The sequence below is a fragment of the Dipodomys spectabilis genome, unplaced genomic scaffold (genome assembly GCF_019054845.1).
Source record: "Dipodomys spectabilis isolate Male_0828 unplaced genomic scaffold, ASM1905484v1 ptg000125l, whole genome shotgun sequence".
In the NCBI taxonomy this organism is placed as follows: domain Eukaryota; kingdom Metazoa; phylum Chordata; class Mammalia; order Rodentia; family Heteromyidae; genus Dipodomys; species Dipodomys spectabilis.
Genome location: NW_024870802.1, coordinates 10,162,271 through 10,187,258, shown reverse-complemented (window position 1 = coordinate 10,187,258; position 24,988 = coordinate 10,162,271). Strand labels below are relative to the sequence as shown.

The 24,988-nt window shown below is 48.5% G+C and overlaps 1 protein-coding gene across 1 annotated transcript in view; it reads left to right on the top strand.

Moving 5' to 3' along the window:
* Positions 1 to 248: 248 nt before the first annotated feature.
* The window catches only part of Neurl1 (neuralized E3 ubiquitin protein ligase 1), a 77,466-nt gene continuing 52,726 nt past the window's right edge, over positions 249 to 24,988 (top strand). The window contains exon 1 of the mRNA XM_042689197.1: positions 249 to 492. Coding sequence (XP_042545131.1) covers positions 408 to 492 — 85 coding nt within the window. The 5' untranslated portion in view covers positions 249 to 407. The remainder of the gene's footprint in view (positions 493 to 24,988) is intronic.

Genomic DNA, 24,988 nt, shown 5'->3' with positions numbered 1-24,988 from the left:
GGCCGAGCCGGCGGAGCCGCTGAACGCACGCGCCGAGTCTCGACTCTATGGCCCGGGGGGAACGCGCTGGAGCCGCCGCGCCGTCCGTCACCAGCACGAACCCCAGCGCCAGCGGGAGGAAGCGGGGAGCCCGGGGCGCCGCCAGCCCGCGGCCCCCGCCCCCGCCGCGGGGCATGGGAGCCCGGTAGCCGGTCCATGCCAGGACACCACGCCGGGCAGGACCCGCCGAGCACCGCGAAGCCCCGCGAGCCGGAGGAGACGCGCGGCCCGCTCGCCCCCGACCGCAGCCCCGCCAGGGCCCTCCCCCGGCGGCGCGCGCCCGGGCGCGCATTCACTTAAACACCTTTCCTGGGCTTCTGCCGGGCCTCGCCTGCCCCGCGCCGCGGCTGAACCCCGGAGGCGCGATCATGGGGAACAACTTCTCCAGCATCCCTTCTCTGCCTCGAGGAAATCCCAGCCGGGCGCCCCGGGCTCACTCTCAGAACCTCAAAGGTAGGCTTGGCTGGCCGGGCGCAGCTGGAGGACGACGCGGGTGGGGGGCGCAGCTGGAGGGGTAAGGAAAGGTGGCGAGGTGTGGGGAGGACCCTAGGTGCCACTTGTTGGGTGCATGGGAGTCGGGAGAGGCACACCTGGCGGTGGAGGTGGGCTGCAGTGGGAGCTGCGGGTGGAGATGGCCAAGATCTGGGGGGGTCTGCGCAGTTTCCCCCCGGCTAGCACGGAGAACGTCACTGGAGAGTCCCCTAGACCGTGGTGGCCAAGGCAGCAGGAGGAGGGGAGGAAAGAGGGGGCATTTCGAGTGGATGGTGGTGTGGAAAGGGAAGCCCAGGTCCTCCCGCTGAGCCTCTTGAAGGAGTCATTTCATCTGTTCAGGGCGGGAGAGACAGGCCTCGAGCACTAGTTGCATTTCTAATAGAAGGCTTTCCAGCACCCAGGATGAAGGGCGAGGAAGCTGGGAGCTTGCTCTTGGGGAGGGGGGGGTGGCGCGGAGGGGGTGGGCTGCTGCTGACTTTTTGCATCCACGGAGTCAGCTAGGTTTTGTAGTTCACCAAAGACCAGGTGCCCAGTCAGAACTGTAGGACAGAGAAGGGCTGGCAGTCTCGAAAAAGACGTTTCTCATCTTCCAGGAAGGTCTTTGCTCACTGTGTACCTGAATCCACCTAGCACCTTCTGAGGAGCCCTAGGCCTAAACCTCTGCCTTGCCACTTCTAAGGATGTCTGGGACCTTTGCTATACACTGCTGGGTTACCCCCAGGCCCGGGACCCAGATAATTTGCTTTAAGAAGCTGAGTTTATGTGTTATCCTTAGGACTAGCTGCATTTATCCTGGAGACTTGCTGATGGCAAAAAAAAAAAAAAAAAAGCCCTTGGGCTTTCACAGAAGAAGAATCACTTCCTCTGTCCCGCAGATAATGAAGAAGAGAGTAGAGTGCTTTGACACAAAGTACTGAAGTTTACTAAGAACTTTTACACGCACTTTCAGGACTTGGGGGGTGGTAAGGGTTGCATCAGCAGAGTCCATTTTACAGCTGAGGAAAACGAAGGATTAGTTCAGATTCCAAAACCAGAGAGAGACATGCAGAGCTGGGCATGAGTACTTATGTTCAGACTTGGAATTCTGTCTCACTTCTTGCTGGGTGGTTAACCTCCAAGACTGAGGGGAGAGGAGAACACTGTCCAACATTCTAACCCCGGGCCCCAGAACTTGGCTAAACGCAAACCAAATGGTCTGGTGTGTGTGTGTGTGTGTGTGTGTGTGTGTGTGTGTGTGTGTGTGTGTGTGTGTGTGTGTGTGTGTGTGTGACAGAGAGAGAGAGAGAGAGAGAGAGCTGTGGGGCTTGAACTCGGCCTGGGTATCCCTGAGCCTCTTCGTGCTCAAGGCTAGCACTGTACCCCTTAAGCCACAGCACCATTCCTGATTTTTAAGTGTTTAATTAGAGGTGAGAGTCTCAAGGGGAAGGGCTGGGAATGTGGCTTAGTGGTAGACTGCTTGCCTAGCATGCATAAAGCCCTAGGTTCAATTCCTCAGAAAAAAGCCAGAAGTGGCACTGTGACTCAAGTAGTAGAGTGCTAGCCTTTAGCAAAAAGAGCTCAGGACAGTGCCTAGGCCCTGAGTTCAAGCCCTAGGACTGGCAAAAAAAAAAAAAAAAAAATCTCATGGGGACTTTTCTGCCCAGGTAGGCTTTGAACTGTGATCTTCAGATCTCAGCCTCCCAAGTAGCTAGGATTACAGGTGTGAGCCACCAGCGCCTAGCTGGTCTTTTGTGTTTTTCTTGCCATTCAGATCCTTTTATATTATATCCATTGACCATGTAGTTCCACTTAGAGGAGTCTACTGTAAGGAAGCAGGATAAAGGTAAATACAGTACTACATTATGATGTCCATGGCAGTGTTCTTTATACTAGGGATCATGGTCAGAAATCATGGTAAGTCCTCTTGATGATGGGGTATACGCAGTCATTAAAAGTATATATGCTGGGTGCTAGTGGCTCACGCCTGTAATCCTAGATATTCAGGCTGAGATCTGAGGATCGCAGTTGAAGCCAGACTGGACAGAAAAGTCCCTGGGAGACTCTTATTTTCAAAAAAACCACTCAAAACAGAGAAGTAGTGCTGCGGCTCAAGTGATAGAGTGCTAGCCTTGAACACAAAGAGGCTCAGAGACAGTGCCCAGGCCCTGATTTCAAGCCCCACAACCGACACACACACACAAAATGGATGTCATATATAATATTTTTTGAGACAAAGATCTCATTATGTAGCCCAGGCTGGCCCCAAACTCATCATCCTCCTGCCTCGATGTCTTGAGTGCTGAGATGCAGGTGTGAGCCGCCATGCCTGGCTAAAATTATATTTTCCAAGATTATGTGATGGCTTGGGAAAATGCTCACTGCATAAAAGCCAGGGTACAAAATTATAGAATGTGTGAGCCCAATTTTGTTTAAAAAAGAAATTACGTGAATAGAAAGGGAAAACAACACAAAATAAAAGCCCATAGAGAAGTTTCTAAGAGAGTCAGCGCTTTCTTCTGAGCAATGGGATCATGAGATTTCATCTTCCTCTCTTCCTTCCTTCCTTCCTTCTTTCCTTCCTTCCTTCCTTCATTTTGTTCACACTTTCTCTTTTCTAAAATGTCTGTGACAAACAGCATTAATTTTTATAATGAGAACAGGGTGACAGTGTTAGCATGGGTAGAGAGTTTTTAGACATTGGTTGGAGGAACGAATAGACATTGTTCAACCAGCTTCGTCCTGTACAAGTGAGAAGAATGAGGAGAAAGACAGGAATTTTTCCAAATTACTTAGTGGATCAGAAGACTGGCAAATTCAGGCTCGGTCCTCAAGTGCAGGGTTTTGCTGGGGGGCTAGTAAGTTGACTCGTTTTGGGTTTTTTTTGGCAGTAATAGGGTTTGAACTTGGGGCCTCCTGCTTGCTAGGCTAGCTCTCTACCACTTCCAGGGTTGGGTTTTACTTCCTCCCCTGGCATGCCTAGATTGTGATCTGCCTACTTTAGGCTTCTAGCAGTACTGAGAAGAGAGGTCTATGGAGACCCTGTGGAGATGGTGTCTCACAGACTTTTCTTCCCAGTCTGGCCTGGAACCTCAATCTTCCCAATCTTAGACTCTGACAGTGGATTAAATAAGCATGCTCCGGGCTGGGAAGGCGGCTCAGTGGTAGAGTACCTGCCTTGCATGCATGAGGCCCTGGGTTCGATTCCTCAGCACCACATAAGCAGAAAAAGCCAGAAGCGGCGCTGTGGCTCAAATGGTAGATCGCTAGCCTTGAGCTGAAGAGCTGAGGGACAACACCCAGGCCCAGTGTTCAGGCCCCATGACCAGCAAAAAAAAAAAGAAAAAGAAAAAAAAATAAGCATGCCCCGCTATGAATTGAGAAGAGATTCTTGTGAGCTTTTCTTTCTGGGAAGACCTCAACCTCCATCCTTACAATTTCAGCCTCCTAAGTAGCTAGGCATGAGCCACTGCCATCTGGCTTTGACTTGGTTGGTTCATACAGACGCTCCTTCTAAGTTGTGTACATCATTCCTTGACTCTGGAAGCTTCAAGGAGGCCATAGGAATTGGAGTTGTGGGGATCTGTGGTTTCTGTAGTTACAGTGTTTGAAAGGATTTGGAGGGAGCAAGAGATAGTGTTCCATCTTCTACACATCAACTGGAGGAAGCCATGGGGATTTTGATCCTGTTCCTTCCAATACTGAAATGGAAGCTAGAATGCACACAAGAAGAAACTAGTGTGGCGGTATATACTTGTAGTCCCAGCACTTGGGAGGTGGAGACAGGAAGATCTCAAGTTAACAGCCAGTCTGGGCTACATAATGAGATCCTACCTCCAATAAATAAGTAAATAATAAGTAAGTAAATAAACTGTAGAAGGGAGAGTGATAGTGGGAATGAGATTGATTGGGATATATTGTAAACCTGTATGGGAATTTCACAATGAAATCCTTCCCTGTATAACTAATATATGCTAATAAACAAAGTAAAATAAAATAAAGATTTTAAAAATGTGCTCATGAAGACCACCCATTGGTGTCCTGATCCTTCCATCCATCCATCACCTTTATCTTTTGTCACTCATCACCTTTGTCATTGCTTAGTGTTTGTTCCAAATTCCCTTCTACCTGTCTAGATCAGGGGTCAGGCAGAATTCCACTGGAACTGTGATGGTGTTCCTAGGGCCAATGTGGTGCCAATTGCCCACCCAGCCTTCTGCTGGGATTGTTTCTGTGGCTGCACTCACCCAGAGTCAGGTCTGATCTTAGCTGGGCCCATCAAGAAACCTGCTGGGCATGGAACAACCAGATCTGTTTTTCCTCTTTTTCTATATTTGCAATCGCTATTGATTTCTTACCACTTTAATTAAGACAGCTGGAGGTATAATATGGAGCCTGAGGCTGACTGGAGACCATAGTTTGGTCCCGCTGTCAAGTTGATGGGAGATGGAACTTGACCTTCACCTATCAGCAGTAGAAGGTCCTCTTCCTACAGGCATGCTGCTGGTGATCCCCACTGGGTCTGAAGCTCATGTCTCTCTGAGTACATGTGTGCTGAGGGGAGCCCATGTGCAGTTCTGGATTTAGGACCACAGGCAGGGCCTGAGGCCTTGCTGTGTATTGGGCTCAGAAGTGATGGCTTTTGACATTTCTGGGCTTTCTAGGGCTGAAGATCTTGGAAAGACAGGGCCGAGGGAGAAAATGGAAAACACAGGCTTGCATGGTTGGACTGGTGACACCTCTGCTTTGGGGGCTGCAGTCAAGCAGAGGTTGTTGGGCCAGCACCGGGCTGGCCACCAAGGGAGGGACAGGAACTGGATGGGGAGGGTCATAGCAGAGTCCTCAGGAGGAGGGAAGTGGGGAGTGGGGTATGGGGAAAGGGAGAGGGCTGGAGGGGGAATAAGTGTATATAGAGCTCGGTGGGAGACACTGGGGACTGGGCAGGGAGGGAACAGAGAGTCCCTTCTGCAAGTACATGCCTGTGTTGTGCTGAGTGTGGATGGCAGGCAACTAGCAAGGCTTCTGGAGGCTTCTGGAGGAGCTGCTCCGCCACAGTGCTCACCACTGATGGGGGTTGCATGGGTCAACTCCCATCTTCTTTTTTTTTATTTCAGTAAAATTTACATAATTACATAATAAAATTACCAATTTAACTATTTAATTTATTTTTAACAACAACTCAATGCAGTTTAATCATTTAAAAATGTATAATCAGGGCTGGGATGTAGCTCAGTGGCAAAGCGCTTGCCTAGCCAGTGCAACATCCTGGGTTCAATCTCCAGTACCAAAAAAGAAAAGACAAAAAAAAATACAGTTAAAAAAAACCCCAAACAACAACAACAAAAAAACCAACCCTATTTTGGGGCTGGGAAGGTGGCTCAGTGGTAGAGCGCTTGCCTTGCATGCATGAGGCCCTGGGTTTGATTCCTCAGCACCACATAAGCAAAAAGAAAAAAGCTAGAAGTGGTGCTGTGGCTCAAGTGGTAGAGCACTAGCCTTGAGCTGAAGAGCTGAGGGACAGCGCCCGGGCCCAGAGTTCAGGCCCCATGACCAGACAGCCCCCCAAAAATGTATAATCAAGTGGTGTTTAGTTTATTTACAATGTGTACAACCCTCCTTCCCTTCTTCCCTGCCTTCCTCCCTCCCTCCCTTCCTTCCTTCCTTCCCCCATCTTTTTCTTTATTTCTTTCTTTCTTGCCAGTATTAGGGGCTTGAACTCAGGACCTCTTACTCTTTTTTTTTTTTTTTTTGTCGGTCGTGGGGCTTGAGCTCTGGGCCTCGGCGCTGTCCCTCAGCTCTTCAGCTCAAGGCAAGCACTCTACCACTTGAGCTACAGCGCCACTTCCGGTTTTCTGGTGGTTTATTGGAGATAGGAGTCTCACGGTCTCTCCTGCCCGGGCTGGCTTTGAACCGTGATCCTCAGATCTCAGCCTCCTGAGTAGCTAGGATTACAGGCGTGAGCCACCAGCGCCCGGCTCCCTCTTACTCTTTTTTGGCTTAAAAAAAAAAATCACAGCTGGTGTTCTCCCACTTGTACCATACCTCCAGTTCTGGCTTTTGGCTGGCTAATTGGAGATAAGAGTCATATATTTGTCTGTCTGGGTCAGCTTTGAACTTTGATCCTCAAATCTTAGCCTCTGAGTAGCTAGGATTACAAACATGAACTACTGCTGCTGGGCTACAGCCATTATTTCTAATTATTGAATATTTTTATATCTCAAAGGAATTAAGCAGGCACTGCCATTACCTTCTCTCCCCAAATCTCTGGCAACCATTAGTCTACTTCCTGTCCTTACGGACTTGCCTATTCTGGACATTTTGTATCAATGAAATTATATGGTAGGTTAATATAATTTATTTATATCATAAACTCAGCTTTGGTTTTAGCATACTGTTTTCAAGGTTCATCCACAACATGTTTTTTCTTTCTTTTTTTGTGGCTGAACAATATTCCATTGCAAGACCAACCCGCATTTTGTTCATGCATTTATTAGTTCATGGATATTTGTGTTGCTTCCACCTTTGGGTTAATATGAGTAATGATACTATAAATATTTGTGTGGAAATTTTTGTTTGAGCACCTGTTTTGAAGTCTTTGGGCATATACCTAGGTGTGGCTTTTAAAAGATGGAGCTTCTTGAATTGGACACTTCACAAAGCCACTTCTAGTAACAGCTGCAGGATGATCACATACCCCTCCCCCAGTTCTGGCTGGGTGTGGCACCAGCCAGACACCTGGAGTTTCTTTTCCACAATGGCTGAGACTCTTGGTGATTGAGAGAAGAGCTGCTAAGGTTGGCCAAGAGGCCTTGATTCTTGGTTTGTTTGTTTGTGCCAGTATTGGGGCTTGAACTCAAGGTCTGGGCACTGTCCCTTAGTTTTTTTGCTCAAGTCTGGAGCTCTACCACCAAGCGACACTTCCACTTCCACTTCTGGCTTTTTTTTCTTGTTAATTGGAGATAAGAGTCTTTCATGCCTGGACTGGTTTTGAATCTCACTCCTCAGATCTCAGCCTCCCTGAGTAGCTAGGATTTCAGGCATGGATTAAGGGCCTTGCTTTTTGAGGTGGGCCAGAGTGAGCCTCAGGAACTGGTCTGCAGACTCTCAACTTCTTCTCTGTCTTCTGCATGGTAGGGGTGGAGGAAGGATCCTCCTTGGATAAGATTATAGTCAGTTTTCTGCTTTTGTATTCCTGCTGCTGTTTCCCTGGTCTGGGTCTTCATCCGGATATTGCAACAGCTGCTGTCTTTTTTGTCCTGTCTGCCTCTGGTCTTCAGGCAATCTCCTAAAGTAGTTTCCACCGTGCCCCTCCCCTGTACCACAGTGGCAGCTGCTGCCACAATCAGATTTTCAAGACTCCATCTTCAGCAGACTCACACATATTTCTGTGGCTTTGTCTGGCCTCTTCCTTGGTTGTCATGACACTGATAGGTCAGGTGAGCTTGTCCAGCTCACCATCCCCAGATGCAGCATTCAGACCTGGAGGGGGCCTGGTGTCCTCCCTGGCTGGATGACACGTCAGAGACTGGGCTGAGTCTGCTCTGTATGGACCTCTAAGTGCCCATTCCACCTAACCTGTTTGCTTTTTCAGTTCAGCTTTAATCTTTTTTTTTTTTTGGTCGGTTGGGGTGCTTGAACTCTGGGCCTAGGCTCTGTCCCTGAGCTCTTCATCTCAAGGCAAGCACTCTACTACTTGAGCCACAGTGTCACTTCTGGTTTTCTGGTGGTTAATTAGAGATAAGAAAGTTATGGATTTTTCCTGCCTGGGCTGGCTTTGAACCACGATTCTCAGATCTCAGCCTCCTGAGTAGCTAGGATTACAGGTGTGAGCCACCAGCGCCCAACTTTCAGCTTTAATCTTACAACCATTTGTTAATGATCATAATAATATTTATGCTTGATCACTAGATCACTACCATGTGCTAGGTGGTTGTTGTATGCTAAGTATTTATTTATTTTGGGTCCAGTTGTGGGGCCTGAACTCTGGCCCTGGGCACTGTCCCTCAGCTCTTCAGCTCAAGGCTGGCGCTCTACCACTTGAGCCACAGTGCCATTTCTGGCTTTTTTCTTTTTGCTTTATGTGGTGCTAAGGAATCGAACCCAGGGTCTCATGCATGCAAGGCAAGCGTTCTACCACTGAGCCACCTTCCCAGCCCGTATGCTAAGTATTTATAAGTAGGGTTTTTCCATGAATACTCTCCTAACAATATGCCATCTCATAGATAGAGGGAAAGGGTCACAGAGGTTAAATAATGTATTTCAGATCAGTTAGATGTGGATGAAGCTGGAATGTAACTATAAAGTCCTCAGACTCTGGAGTTTATTGTTGTAATCACTGTGCTTTGCTACCATGGGTGGATTCTGTCTTCTCTTGTGGGAGGAAGACTGGGCAGCAATCTCCTGGTCCATGGGTAAAGTCCCCAGAGAAGTGTGGAAGTAGTTGGCTTGAACTCTGGGCCTCACATTCTCACTTAGCTTTTTTCTCAAGGCTGGCACTCTACTACTTGAGCCATAGCTCCACTTCCAGGTTTTTTCTTGGTTGATTAGAGATAAGCACCTCATGGACTTTTCTGCCTCAGCTGGCTTCAGACTATGATCCTCAGATCACAGCCTCCTTAGCAGCTAGGATTACAGGAGTGAGCCACCAGCTGGGAAACAGAATTTTATGGTATTCTTGTTGCATGCTTTTGTGAGAGGACCAAGCTGGCTGGGTGAGCATGTCATTCATGGTCCCCGTCCCTCCTCTTCTGCAGAGTTTTTAGCCATGTGGACCCCCTGGTTAGTCATCTGACTCTTTTGAGAGCTGCAGTCTCATTGCCTGCTGAGCTCAGACCTATCGACTCAGAAAATCTTGGGGATCGAGCCTCCAAACCTACAAGTTTAATAAGATCTCCAGGTCATTCTGATGCTCCCCAAGGGCCTGAGAATCACTGAGGCTGTGGGTTCTCAGAAAGAGTCCTACCTGGGACTAGCTTCTAAGAGGAGAAGGGCTAGAGTTGGATGGAGATGTGGCATGAGCTAGAATGGCATGTCAGTGAATGTCTGCAGACAAGGCAGGAAAACAGAAATACAAGACATGCTCAGGACCAGGGAGCAGCGGCCCGTTAAGCCTGGGATTCAAAGCTACACTCAGGGGATTGACAGGCAAGTCTTTGAAGGTGAGCTGGAGCCCACACCTTGGAGGGTCCGATGTCAAGATGAGGAGTTTACATTTTATCATGTAGGAATTGGGAGCTATGGATGGTCTTTGATCAAGAGGAATGTAGTGACTTTATGTAGCAGCAGCAACAAAATACCAGCTGGCGCGGAATAAAGAAAACAAAATAATAAAGAATGTATATGTTTGTGTGTGTGTGTGGTGCATTTGTGCGTGCGTGTGCACCAGTCCTGGGGGGCTTAAGCTCAGGGCTTGGGAGCTATCCTTGAGCTTTAGTGCTCTACCACTTTGAGCCACACCACCATTTCTGGCCTTTTTTGGGTATTGATCAGAGATAATAATCTCACAGACTTTCTTGCCCGGGCTAGCTTTGAACCATGATCCTCAGATCTTAGCCTCCTGAATAGCTACGATTACAGGTATGAGCAACTGATACCTGGTAAAATAAAGGACTTTTTTTTTAAAGTCCAATTTATGATGTTCTTTCATGTACTTCATGTAGATGAATTCATTTAATCTTGTAATCAGTGTGAGACCGGTATTATTATCCTCATTTTATGGGTGAGAAACTAGTTGATGTTAAGATGCTGTCTAGAAAGGATGAACTAGAAAAAGACAGACTGAAGTTTCTGCCAAGACACTAATGCTTATGAGGAAGAAAACTGGCTTTGGGGAAAATGTCTCCAAGTTAATACCATTCTCTCCCTGGCTCTGGGTTGGTATCTTAGTCTGCTTGGACAGCCATAACTAAGGACCACTGACTAGGGGCTTAGACAACATAAATGAATTGTTCAGTCTTCTGGAGGCTGGAGGCCCAGATCAGAAGGCCAACATGATCAGGTTCCAGTGAGGGCTCTCTTCCTGCCTTATAGATATTCTTCTTTATGTATCCTCAAATGGCCCTCAAATGCTGTCATCCCATGAGGCCACTGATCCTGTCAGATCACGGCCCTACCCTTATGACTTCATTTAACTTTCATTATTTCCCAAAAACCCTGTCTCCACATATAGTCACTTTGGGGTTTGGATATGAAATTTGGGAGCATAAAATTCAGTTTATAGCAGGTGGCATGGACTTCCAAGCTATGTGCACTGAAACCCAAGCATTGTCTAAATCACAGAGTCAAAATGGAGGCAGGTTAGACAAAACCAGAAACAGAAGGGGGAGAAGTGTTGGGGAAGAAGACCAGGTGCTGGGCATTGCCTGGGGAATGCCAGGTTTGTATTCACCCTGGGCTGACAGATAGCTGGGCCCATTTCCGATGAGTCTGTGGCTACCTCATTTCTGGATTTACACACCCAGGGCCAGAGGCTGAAGGGCTGCCTCTTTGAAGCGGTTGCTTTGACAACTCTAAGCAGGATGCAAGTAGTCTCCTTGGTAACGCCTGGGAAACGTGCCTCTGGGATGGAAGGACAGGAACTGGCCAGCAGTCAGGCCTGGTATCACAGGCAGCGCTGGGTCAGGTCACTGGGCTGAACAAGCCTGTGAGGAGGGTCAGGCTTAAGGCATAGCCTGGCTGTCTGTTGGCCATTCCCCAGCAAATCAGAGTCCAGAGGCCCTATGGTCTTGTGGTCTGCCAGAGTGGACCAGAGGCACCGGTGAGCCAACCCAGGAAGAAGGGAGAGTGGGTCTGGGTGGAGATCAGGGAGAATATGGCTTCAGGAGGAGAGAGCTAGCTTGCGTTTATTAAAAGATGCTTATCAGGGGGCCATCACCCACAGCCTGCTGCTTTATGAAATGAGCAGGTGCTGACACTGACCCTTGTGGGGGGGTGAGGGTGAGGGCAGTCTGGAGAAAAGAAGGGCTAAGAGAGGAGGAAGGATTAGGTTGGCATCTCTAGGATGCAGGTGGCAGGCCTGGCTTTCTTTCCTCTGGCTGTATATAGTTCTGGGGTAGTGAGGCTCTGGTGCTTGGGCTTGGCACTGAAGTTCTTCTGGGGTAAGAGGTAGGTTCCTCAGAAGTGCTGATTGGAGAAGGGTGAGAGATGAGTAGTGAAGTCTCTTCCATTTAACAAATACATTCCAGGTCTCAGCAGTGAACAGAATTTCCCTATGCATACTCAATGCACAGGACACAGCACTACATAAAACAGCCTTCCCTCCCCCTCTCCCCACCATGCCAGGGAGCTGGCCCTGCAGGGGGAAGCAGATAGAACCCAAATGACAAATGAACAAATGAAAATGTGTTGGAGTATGAAAAATGCTGACATTCCTGGTGCTAGAGCCTGTACCATTTTCTTAAAATCTCCCATCTCATTTAACTATTTGAACCCTTTGATGGATCAATGGTTATTAACTCATGCACAGATGGAGAAACTGAGGCACGGAGATGAATGTGCTCATGGAGTAGACTTCTAACCATGATCTTTCTAACTTTAGAGATTACTCTTGTTTGTTTTGTGCCAGTACTGAGGCTTGAACTCTGGGCTTGGGCACTGGCCCTTACCTTTTTCTACTCAAGGCTGGCATTCTACCACTTGAGTGTCAGGCTTTTTGGTGGCTAGTTGGAGCAAAGAGTTTTACAAACTTTCCTGCTCAGCTTGTCTTTGAACTGTGATCCTCAGATCTCAGCCTCCTGAATAGCTAGGATTACAGGCATGAGCCACACATGTCCAGTTACCACACCTTTTTTTATTAAATAATATTTTTGGAATAGTTTTAGAATTACAGAATCATTGCAAAAAATAACTGCAGAGGGGCTAGGAAGGTAGCTCAGTGGTAGAGTACTTGCCTTGCATGCAGGAGGCCCTGGCTTTGATTCCTCGGCACCATATAAGCAGAAAAAGCCAGAAGTGGTGCTGTGGCTCAAGTGGTAGAGCACTAGCCTTGAGCTGAAGAGCTGAGGGAAAGCGCCCAGGCCCAGAGTTCAGGCCCCACAACCAACAAAACAAACAAACAAAACTGCAGAGAATTTGTATATACTCTGCCCCTCCCCCTTTTATGGTTCTGAGCTTAAACCCAAGGTTGTATGCATACTAGGTAGCACTTTGCCACTCAGCTACACTCTCCCCTGCTATTAACATCTTAAACCAGTATGGAACATTTGTGACAATCAATATGGGCATCCTTGGCCCCTGTGTATACTTGATGCTCCCGCCCCCCCCCCCCAATATCATTGTGACTTTCAGTTGAGAACACAGCTGGGTATGGAGGGCTCTGATGAGCTTGTTCCTGAGCCCCTGTAGCTTGCTATGTGTGGAGGGGCTGAGCCCAGGGTAAAGCCATCAGCCCCCCTTGCCTGGCCAAGGAACTTTCAGCAGAAAGTCATTAAGCAGTCACACGTTTGCCTCCGTGCTGTCCCACACCTGCCCCTTTGTTCTGTCCATGGCTGTATGAAGGAGGAGCAGGAGAGAGACCCCCCTCCTCCCTCCAGGGGACAGAGGGAGGGAAGGGTATCTGCTAGCTTACCTGGCTGGGCTTCCTTGGCCCTGTTGTCCCTGAATGCCATCTGGCTGACCCAGAAGTTGAGGTTGTGACAAAGAAGGGAAGCCACTGCCAAGGCCGGAGCTGTGACTGGAGTGGAGGCCTGGCCTCTTTGTCCTTCCACACGGCTGCACTGGCCCTACGGCAGGAGGTGGCTGTTCACTAGGAGATGGCTGTTCACTAGGAGATGGCTGTTCTTGAGTGTGTCTGAGTGGGGTGTGCAGTTACTCCTGAGAGGGAAAGGGGGTGCTTTGCCTCAGTCAGAGTCCAGGACAGCTGTGAGGAGGCCCAAGCTATCCACGTGATGTGTTACGACTTCTCTAGGCTGGGGTAGAGATCACAGAAGGGAGTCCCCATATTCTTGAGGACAGAAGATGTTCCAGGGGCTCAGATGTGAGCTTGGTGGCCCATGAGAGGACCAATGGCCACTGACCTCCAAGAGTGGAGGTCTTAGCCCAGGTCCTGAGGGGCCTCAGAGAGGGGAAGGAACTTGCCAGAGGTCATACAGCTGCATTGGAGCAGGGCTGAACCACGTCAGAGGCTCTGAGCTTGCAGCATGAGGCGGGACCCTCAAGGGGGACAGATGCTTATCTGGAGTGGGTCCCACAGACCTGAAGGGCTTTACTGAGATGTGTGACAAGGTGACATAATGTCCTGAAAAGCCTTCAGGGCAAGAAAAGGGTAGAAGGATCCAAGCAAGAGGCCACTGCAATCGTCCAGGGGAGGAAAATGGTTGGGCTTCTGCTTAGGGTGGGGGCAGTGAGCAGGAGGAAAGCACAGTTGGCCCTCAGTGTCCTTAGACTTCCTATCTGCAGATTAAACAATTGTGGGTTAAAAAATATCTGAAAAGAAGGCAGGAACAGTGGTTCACACCTGTAATTTCAGTGTGTGTGTGTGTGTGTGTGTGAAGATTTAAAGGATCATGGTTTGAGGTCATCATGAGCATAAAGTTAGTGAGACGTATGTCAACAAATAAACCAGGTGTGTTGGCTCACAAATAAGCCAGGTGTGTTGGCTCACATCTGTAATGTCAACTACTTTGGGGACATAGGTAGGAAGATCAAAGACTGTGACTGGCCCTAGGCTAAAACAAGAGACTTAATCTAAAAAAAAAAAAAAAGCCCAGAGTTCAAACCCCAGTCCTCAGTCCTACTCCAAAAAGAAAATATTCAAAGAGGAAAACTGCAGGGCTGAGAAGGCGGCTCAGTGGTAGAGCGCTTGCCTTGTATGCATGAGGCCCTGGGTTCGATTCCTCAGCACCACATAAGCAAAAAGAAAAAAGCTGGAAGTGGTGTTGTGGCTCAAGTGGTAGAGTGCTAGCCTTGAGCTGAAGAGCTGAGGGACAGTGCCCAGGCCCAGAGTTCAGGCCCCATGACCAGACCTCCCCCCCCCCCAAAAAAAAGAGGAAAACTACATATGTACTGATCATGTACAAACATTTTTCTTGCCCTTATTCCAAAAACCATCCAATATAATGACTTCTTACATGATGTTTACATGATATTTGGTGTTATGAGAGGATATGTCAGTTATATGCAGATAATATGCCATTTGACAATAAGGGGATTTGCACAGGTTCAGATTGCAGTATCCTTGGGTCTTATATCTGCCCCAGTGGTAGGGAGGGATGGCTGTAGGTGGATTTGGGGGATACTTGGGAAAGGTAGACCTGAAGATGTGGAGTGGGACAGGGGAGGGAGCTGTAGAGGAGCTGGGACGTGTCACATAGGGGCAGAGGTCAGAAGGCCCCTGGGGGGTTCCTGGGAGGCCACATGTGTGGTGAGTCTTCCTGGAGAGCTGTGTTCCTGCCAGAGCCTGAGGTATTTGAGCCAGCTGAGCAGGTTTGGGCTGGCCCTACTGCCGATTGCATTCCTCCCCCGGGACCATTCATAATTACTGTCCCCTTTGCCTGTCACTTGTGCTCCTTGGAGGACAGGGGCAGGGCCTGAGTATCCAGGGTATGGTCTTCCGTTCTGCCTGGCCAGGCTTTCCCAGGTAGCCCTGTCTCCCCAGGCCTGGAATAGTGGCTGTAAATCAGCTGGGACAGGCCAGGGCTTCTGGGCTTTCCCAGAGTGGAGATCAAAGCTGGGACTAGACCCCTGGCAGGGCCGTCAGAGCTTGTTAAATTATCAAACTAACAGGGGGCCAAAAAGAGGAGGTACTGAAACTGTGTGGAAAGGGGCTGAGAAGGTTGGTGGGCCAGGGCGGCTGACTCTGGGAGCTTTCCCTTATTTAAACCATCTCTCCTGCTGTCTGTAAGAGCCGTGCCTCACCTTCAGAGGACACACTGAACTCCAGATTGTCTGAACTCCTGAGGGTGTGTGTGTGTGTGTGTGTGTGTGTGTGTGTGTGTGTGTGTGTGTGTAGGGGGGGGGTTACTGGGGCTGGAACTCTGGGCTTGCTCAAGACTAGTGTTCTACCATTTGAGCCACAGTGCCACTTCTGGCTTTTTTTTGAGTAGTTTTGTCAGAGGTAAGAGTCTCATGGAGTTTTCTGCCCGGGCTGGCTTCCAATTGTGATCCTCCAATCTCAGCCTCCTGAGTAGCTAGGATTATAGGTGTGAGCCACCAGTGCCTGGCCAGGTCATTCATTTTTTAAGTGTGTTGTTAGTTGTACCAAGGATGTCACCATGGTGTTTCAGCCATGCCAATATTATATTTCGCTCAGGATAACCCTCTTTATTGCTTATTCTCCCTACCCAACCCCTTATGATAAACAGCTTTCACGGATTTCGCATATTTCCTTATGCTGTCTTCATATGTAATTATTTTGAAATTATTCGCCCTCCATCTTTCTTTTTTCCTTTCCCCTCCTCCCCCTAAACAGGCCCACGTATAGATTTGTAGATATTATGCCCCTATATTATGTCACATGTATGTCTATAAGTCTATATGTATGTATATACGTATTTGTTTATTAATATGTATATCCTTTTAAGTTTAACTTTCTACACATGTGTGAAAATGTGATCTTTGGCTTCTTGTTTGGTTTTTTTTTTTTTTTAACTGTATTTTTTTTGTCTTTTCTTTTTTGGTACTGGGGATCGAACCCAGGACGTTGCACTTGCTAGGCAAGCGCTTTGCCACTGAGCTACATCCCAGCCCGATCTTTGGCTTCTTGAGCTTGGCTTATCTCTTGCAACCTGATGATCTCCAATTTCACTAATTTTCCTGAAAATAACATTTGCATTTACTTGCATTGATTTCATTTTTCTTTATGGCTTTGTAATATTCCATGGTATTTATACACCACATCTTCTTTATGTCAGGCACTTTGGTTCTGTCATTTGACTATTGTAAATAGTGCTGCAGGAAACATGGTATGTAGGCATCTTTTTAAAATAAATTGCTTTGCACTCCTTTGGATACATTCCCAAGTGTGGTAGGCGGGGCCATGGATAGATCTGTTTTTAGTTTTGAAGGAGCCCCTGTAGTGGTTGCATTAGTTTACATTCCCATCAACAATCTGTGAGTTGCGCCCTACTCCATCCTCTCCAGAATGTGGTGTTTGTTTTTCTGGTGATTGCTGTTCTGCTTGTGTGTGTGTTCCGGGGATTGGGACATGCTAGGCAAGCACTCTCACCACTTAGTCATGAGATGTCCACCCCAGCTCTTTCAAGAAATTTGTTTTGATTTTTGAAAGGGCCTTTATTTATAGCTTTTTTTCCCTGAGTAGCTGGGATTACAGGTGCACATTACCACAGCCGGCCCAAGTCTTGTTGTAGACTTCCTGGGCCTATTAGCATCAGCATTAGGAGGAAACCCCTTTGTGTCCGTACCTCAGAATACCTCAGGACCTCTTCCTGGCCTGAGCACACTCCTCCACCTTCCAGGACTGGAGGTAGAACTAGAGCCTGTGCAGGGCCCATCCCTGCCCGGCTTGGAGACTGTTCTCCCCACTTCTGCTTGAGTTCATGTACAGGAAAACCTACTCTTGTATACAGAGGCTGGGGCTGGGGACCTGTGGTGCCAAGACTTTTGGGGGTGACACCAGGAGATACGAAGACAGTGATCAGGATAGGCTTAGTTCCTGAGGCTGGAGGTTCTATATTGCAGTGAAGTTTCCTTTTGCCAAGTTGTTTTGATTTGAAGGTCTGGGTTTCAGGCTGGGGAAAGGTCCCATTCCAAGTCAATTTCAAAATCCAGCCTTGGGCTGAGGTTCCCTTCCTGTGCTTGAGCTTTGATTATCAGGAGGAGGGGGAAGGGAAGAGCTTTCTCTTCTAGAGAAGACTTTTGGGGGCCACTGGAAGATGAAGGGCCAGGAGACAGACATCTGAGGTGACACCCCAGGTTCCAGTTCTTGAGTGGATGTTGAGTATGGCTAAGTCTTGTTAGCTCTGGGTTCCAGTGAGGCTGACTTGTAAGGCGCCATCCACACGCAGTTGAGCCTTCCAAAATGACACTAATGGTGACTCCATAGGCACTGTGGCCATTGCTCAGTGAGCCAAATCCGTGATGACAGCCCTCAAGTGCCCCAGGCACTGCCAGCTCCGTCCAATTAGTGCCAATTGGATCTTAACTTGTGCTGAGCAGCCCCTGGAGAGAGGCAGGGCTCGGTGAGTGGATTAGGTCTGGGTGCCTGGGGCTTCGTGTGTGGCTCTGGTGGGCAGGAGCGGGGCCAGGTTGGGCTAACAGCTTCCTGCCTTAGTGATGGCTCTCACTCCGTGCAGATGGTAGGTGAAGACAAGTTGTAAATGGCAAGCTGAAGGGGGCCTGACTGTCTTCCCCGAGACTCTGCTGAGTAGCTGGGATGCCCAGCAGCTGTTTTCTGTACCAGCTGGCCTGGAACCTAGATGAGAAACCCCAGTGTCTACGGCCCCACCCCCTTTCCCAGGGCTTCCAAGGTGGATCCTGCTCTCAGGGGGCCAAAGTTTGTAGGAAGGAAACAATCTGGGCTCACAATTTGTTGAAGCTTCTGGTCTTTTCTGGTCTTCTGGTCTCTTGGCTCTTGTTCAAAACTCACTCGAGTGTGCTCAGGCTAGTGGTCTTATTTCCTGCGTGTCTCCTAGACCCCGCCTGCTGCCAATGGACTTTTAGTGAGAGGCTCCAAACTCTTGCCATTGTTGCCTCCACCCACCCCTGCTGTAGAGGTATCCTGTGTTCTACCCAGCTGGAAACAGCAGTGAATGGAGGAAGCAATTTCCAGCTGTGGGTAATTTTTTTTTCTCCTGGTTTTTGGTGGCTAATTGGAGATAAAAGTTTCACAGACTTTTTTGCCCAAGCTGGCTTTGAACCATGATCCTCAAATTTCACCTCCTAAGACACGCCATCAGCCATCAGCGCCATCAGCCATCAGCGTGTGGCTTTTGTTGTTTCTGGAGAACTTTGCTTGTGGGACAGAGTCCCTTTCCTGTGGTCAGGAGACCCAGGCACATGAGGAGAGGGGCAGCCTGCTAATAAGTCTCTCTGGGGGTGTAAGGTGGTTCTATTTGGATCTCCAGGGACCTTCAAACCCCAACCTCACTCTCTAGGCCTAATCAAGATATTTAAGAGGCCACAGGTCTACCTTGGCCCTGGAAACCCAACCCCTTGAATAGTGGAGAAGTTTGGGTAGACCTGAAGGTCTGCTTTTGGGGGTGGGCAGGAGGCTGTTGGAAGAGCCGGAGCTGCCTGTGTAGGTGACTGGGACCTGTCGGGGTAGGACCCAAATCATGGCATTCCATGGGCACTACTGATCCTAGCTCTGCCACAGAGGGTGAGTGGCCTTGGGCAGGTTCCATCACTTTCTGCTGTGGGTTGGAACTGTGATGTTTCCTTCAAGGCCAGGTGGTAGATGGAGGCTCTTGCCTGCAGGGTGTGGCTAGACTGAAGGTCCGAGGCAGAAGGTGGCCTGTTGAGAAGCAGGAACACGGTCTGTGTACACTTACTTCCGTGTTTTGTAAATCATTAAATGCTTATCTTGGGCTGGTTGTGTCCACAAAGAGGGAGACAGGTGGGGTGGCTGGGAATCGGTGCTTCTTTATTCAGGAAGTATTGAGTCCTCTCCCTCTTTTTCCTCCCTTCTGGCCTTTTGGCCAAGGCCAGGGTCTCAGGTCACTGTGGATGGCCGTCTCAGCCCCTTCTCTGGATCTCACCCTCTCCTGTCTCTTTCTCCTGTCCATCTTCCCACTGGTTCTCCTCCCATCCCCACTGGGCTGCTACTCCTCCTCACCCTCGCCCCTTGGCACAGTGCCTGCACCCACCCCCCCTTTGTTTTTGTGGATGCCCCCTCCCCCATCTTTTGCCTTTGGCAAGTACTCAGAGTTTGTAGGCCTTTCCGGGGCCTGGGGGGCGGCGGCCTCTCCGGTGCCCCAGTGATCCAGAGACAAACAGGCGCTTTTTCATTTTTAGTACTTAATACTGGGAACATGAAGGTCTGTTTAGTCTTGTCCAGCTAACATAAACCAGCCGGAACTGGGCCGTGGCGGGAACTCTGCTGTAGGTTCCCTTATTTGGAATGAAATTCACTGTTTTTCACTGGGAGGCACTGGGACCTTGGAGGAGGGCTGACTGGACCTCACCCCCAGCGTGCAGCCTGAGTGGCCCCTTCAAGGGTTGCCCAGGTGGCCCTGTGACACCTCTACCTCTGCCTGGTTCGCACACTGGGGCGGCCTTTGCTGTACCTGAAATCAGATATCAATCTACCACAAGAAAACAGAGAAGCCACATTCTGAGAGGTCAAATTTTGGAGTCTCCAGCGACTGCAATGTGGACTCCTGTCTGAAAGTCCGGCAGCCAGCAAATACACTTAACACGGTTAGGAAACTGAGCCATGAAGGCCAGAGAGGAAAGAACAAACAAAAACAATGTCAACAAACCAAGTCAGCTCCAATGGAGAGCTGAAGTAGAATGCCATGATGACCAGAGAAGAGCCAGGAGATGGGAGACAGGACAGAAACGCAGAGACAGGTGGCATGGTGTAATGGCACCTGAGCTGGTATGGGCCTAAAAAGTGTGAGGATCCGGGGCAGGGTCACAGAAAACTCAAGTCCCGGGCCCTGGACTGACAGATTTAGTAACCTATCATCCAAGTCCCAGCCTTGGGATGATACAGGGATTTGGGCAGGCCTGTCACCTGGGAGGTGGGGGCTTTGCCTTCTCCCCCCATTTAGACCCTACCCTCCACCTTGTGGCCAAGATGACACTGGCCAGATCCAATCTCCCCACTTCACCTTGGAAAGAACCTAGGCTTCTGTTGTTCTACCTTGTTCCTTTAAAGAGGAGAAACTGAGGCAGGAAGGTGAAGAAGTGACCTGCCTAGACTTCACAGGGAAGATGGTGATGGTCTAGAGGCCCAGGTTCCTGGTCACTTGGTTCTCAGGCCTCCGTGATGGGCCAGGCTGCTTCTGGCCCAGACTCTGGTTGGGGGTGAGGGAACTGATGAATTTGGCTGGAAGCAGCCTGTAGCCTGAGAATGTTCCAAACTGAGTGTGGAGGCCTGGGGCAGGGAGCCACAGGGGGACATGGGGAGTAGAAGAAAGTTTGTGAGAGGGAAGGGGAGGTGGTGGGGAGTCTACGAGAGCTGGGCCTAGCTCTGGCTCTGCTGTGTCAGTATGACTTTGGCCTTGGGCCTCCAGCCTGTTTTGAAGGCAGTCTTTTCTCTAGCATCTCCCAGCATGTGTCCTGGATGAATCCAGGTCAGGAGTGTTCCTCAGCTGCGATAACACACTGTGTGCACCAGCTTACTAGGCAGGCCAATGACCTTGTCTGTGCCCAGTTTTCTCTTCTTTGTAAAGAGAAGTCTCTGCTCTCTGACTACCTCTGGCCTGGGTCAGTCACCCCTGCCCTAGCCAGGGCCATTTGTTGCTGGCATTTTCTTTCCTCTAGAATCCTGATTGATCAGACTCAGTTCCCTTAGACCAAGAAGACTGACTGGGGAGATTCTTCCTGCTGGTGGACACAGGAGTACCAGCAGGCAGTGTGGTGATGGTGATCCCTGAGCATTAGGGGCAGAGCCTGGGTCCACTTTGACTCTGTTGCTCATCAGCTACCAATTCAGGGCAGACACTTCACAACCTGGGGCTCTTATTTCCCTCCTTCCACAAGAAACAGTGCATTTGGCTTTCAACAATGATGACATGAACTTTTTTATATCCCTGAATGTCCCTTAAGTAGGGTGGAGAGTGGCAAGAAAGAGGAAAACATGGTGGCCATGACCCCCACAAGTCAGGTCCTAGCTTCTGGGTGCTTAGCCAGCTCTTGTTCTGCAGACCAGCTGATTCTTTCTTCTATTTCAACCTTCAAGTCAAGAAACAGAAGTGTGTGTGTGTGTGTGTGTGTGTGTGTGTGTGTGTGTGTTTGGACATTCTTTCTAATGGAAGTTCCCCACTTGACATCCTTTGAAAGACCTCAGTTACCCATTTAAATCTTTTCACAAAGATTGTATAGCTAAGTCGAAGAGGTCATAACTGACCAGTGTAGGACCAGAAAAGGAGCTGTGTCTAAAAAACAGGCCTGAGACATCCTACCTAGAAGACCCCTGGTATGTGTAGGGAATGAGGGCAGGAAACAGTGCATTGTTTACTATGAAAATTCCACTCATTGCTTTTTTGCAGTGACGCTAGTACTGTAATCCAGGGCTTGTTTATAAAGGTACAGTAAACTTTCATTTCTGTGTGGTCAGTGAGACACTCATTTTAAAAAAATTCCTTGACAAGGTGCTGGTGGCTCACACCTGTAATCCTGGCTACTCAGGAGGCTGAAATTTGAGGATCATGGTTTGAAGCCGGCTCAGGCAAGAACATCCATGAAACTCTTATCTCCAATTAATGAAAAAAAATCTAGAAGTGGAGCTGTGGCTCAAGTGATAGAGCACCAGCCTTGAGTGTGTGCATACATTCACATACGTGCACACATGCATGCGTACATGCACGTGCACACACACACACACACACACACACACACACACACAGCTCAGGACAGCACCCATGTGCTGAGTTCAAGCCCCTGGACAAGCACATGCTGTCAAGAGCAAATCATGGCACTACCTAGTGAGACATGTACTTCAGTGGCAACAATGAAAGAGGATGATGTGAAGGTCGGGTCCACACTGGTCCTGGGTGTAGCGGGACAGTGGGGTATCAAAAGTTTTGGATTTGCTCTTTGGGAAGATTGCTGTCCTCTGGAACATGAATTATAAGGGACAAGAAGGGAGCTGGAATGGAGTTGTCTTTGGATAAATCTAAAGTCTGAAGAGGTGTGCTTAGAAGTGCTGAGGAACAAATGGTGTGATGGGTGGAGAAGAAGAAAGAATCCAAGATGGCACCCAGGCTTTCAGGTGGCAATGATGGTGACACTGTGAGGCTCCTGTGCAGAAGAGAAAGGTCAAGTATTGGCTGAGACATGCTGGGGGAAATGCTGGGGCATCAACTCTGTATGAGCTTGAAGTTCAAAGCAGAGGTTGAAACTAGGACCTGTTGTTACCACTGTCCCCTAAAATGTGAAAGTCATTAAAATGCCACATGATGGGCAGAATGGAGCCATGAAACGAATCATTGGAGAGGTAGAGGAGACGGATAACCAGGAGGAAGCAGAGAGTCAGAGAGCAAGGGAGGAAAGTTTAGCGAATGTTCTGGCACAGTGCAGTGGTTCTCCGATTTCAGTGGGCCTACAGATTCTGTGAGGAGTTTGTAAAAATGCTCATTCCTCTTCAAAGCACCCCACATTTTCAAAAACATTTCTAGAACAAAGCCCCGGTCATGGGGCCTGAACTCTGGCCTGAACATTCCTAGAACAAAGCTCCGGTCGTGAGGCCTGAACTCTGGGTCTGGGCGCTGTCCCTCAGCTCTTCAGCTCAAGGCTAGCGCTCTACCACTTGAGCCACAGCGCCACTTCTGGCTTTTTTCTTTTTGCTTATGTGGTGCTGAGGAATCGAACCCAGGGCCTCTGGCATACAAGGCAAGCGCTCTACCACTGAGCCACCTTCCCAGCCCTCGTACTTTCTGATTTCAAGACTTAACTACAAACATACAGTTATCCCACCAAATGGTACTGACATAAAGATAGGCATAGAGAGCCCAGAAAGAAATCATTTTATATCTTGTGAATACACGCCCAACCCCCCTCTGTAATTTTTTACTTTTATCTTTTCCTGGTCTAGTCCTGAGGCTTGAACTCAGGGCCTGAGCTTTTTTGCTCAGGGCTAGTGCTCTACCACATGAGTCACAGCTCCACTTCCAGATTTTGTTTTTAATTTAATTTAATTTTATTTGTGAACATACTGTACAGAGGGGTTACAATTACATGGGCAGGATAATGCGTACATTTCTTACCAAGCATTGCAGCCTCCTCCTTTGGTTTACCCTTCACATCCCTTCCCAGCCTCCCCCCTCCCCCCCAATCCCAATCCTTCTCCTTCCCCCCCCCCTTCCACTTCCAGATTTATGGTTGTGTGTGTGTGTGTGGTTAACTGGAGATAAGAATCTCATAGACTTTCCTGCCTGGGCTGGCTTTAAACTACTATCTTCAGGTCTCAGCCTCCTGAGTAGCTGGGATTACAGTATAAGCAGCTGGCACCTGGCTTTTGAAACTCTTTATCTCCAATTAACCCCCAAAGCCAGAAATGGAGCTACAGCTCAAGTGGTAGAATACTAACCTTGAGTAAGGAAGCTCAAGACAGTATCTAGGCTCTGAGTTCAAGTCCCTAGACTGGCAGAAACAAAACAGAACAAAACAAAAACCAAGGTGTAGTATGAATAGTATGAAAGTATTTGTATTTAGAATGTAATGTTTCTCCTTCTTCCTCTCTTCCTTCCTTCCTTCCTTCCTCTTCGTTCCTTCCATTTCTTTCAACATTGATTCAAGGCCTACTGTGTTCCAGGTACTGTTTAGGCACTAAGAAAAGCAGTGGAGAGAGCCTTTGTGCCATTTACTTACATTCTTATAAAGAGACAGATTTTAAACTTTTAATAAAAGGTGCCATATGGGATGTCAGATGGTGATAAGGGTTATATAGAGAAAGAAGTCCTGAGGGGCCTGGCTAGTGATGGTGGGTGGGACCTGGTGATGTCACACTTTTAAATAGGTTATTAGCCAGAGAAAGCCTGAGGGTATTTGAAGTGGGTCTGGGAGTGAGTGATACAGAGATCTGAAACAACTCTGTTGGAACCTTGATGTCTATCCGTACACATATTTACAACCCATCCTATATACTTTGTATAAATCCAGGCCAAGGCTGAGTGGATGTCATCCAGCAATTGCTAGAGGCTCCCTCTGGGGAATAGAAAGGATGAAGTAGTGCGTGGGAAAGGGGATTCCTTCCTTCCTTCCTTCGTTCCTTCCTTCCTTTCTTTTGTTGGTTGTGGGGCTAGAACTCAGGATCTGGGCACCTTCCCTGAGCTTGCTTTTGCTCAAGGCTAGCACTCTACCACTGATGGTTCACTGGAGAGAAGTATCTCATGGACTTTCTTACCCAGGCTGGTTTTGAACTTCAATCCTTAGATCTCAGCCTCAGTAGCTAGGATTAGGTGTGAGCCACTGGTTCCTGGCTCTTAGCCATTTTGTAAGCATACAGCTCAATGGTATTAAGTATATATATCACTTTGTAACCATCACCACCCACCTTTAGACCCTTTCACATTTTCCCAAACAGAAACTCTTCCCATTGAACAATAACTCCCTGTTTCCCCTGCTCTGGCCCTGCAGCCACCAGTCTACTTTTTGTCCGAGCTAGGTATCTCAAATAAGTGTCTTTGGACAGTATTTGTTCTTTTGTGATTGTCTTACTTCACTTTGCACAATGTCTTATTCAAGGTCCTTGTCATGTAGCGTGAGAATTTCCTTCCTTTTGAAAGGTGAATGACACTCTGGTACATGTCTGTCACATTTTGCTTAGACAGTCATCTGTTTGTGGACATTTGAGTCACTTCCACATTTTACCTGCTGTGAGTAATTCTCTGGACATAGCTCTGCAAATCTCTATGTG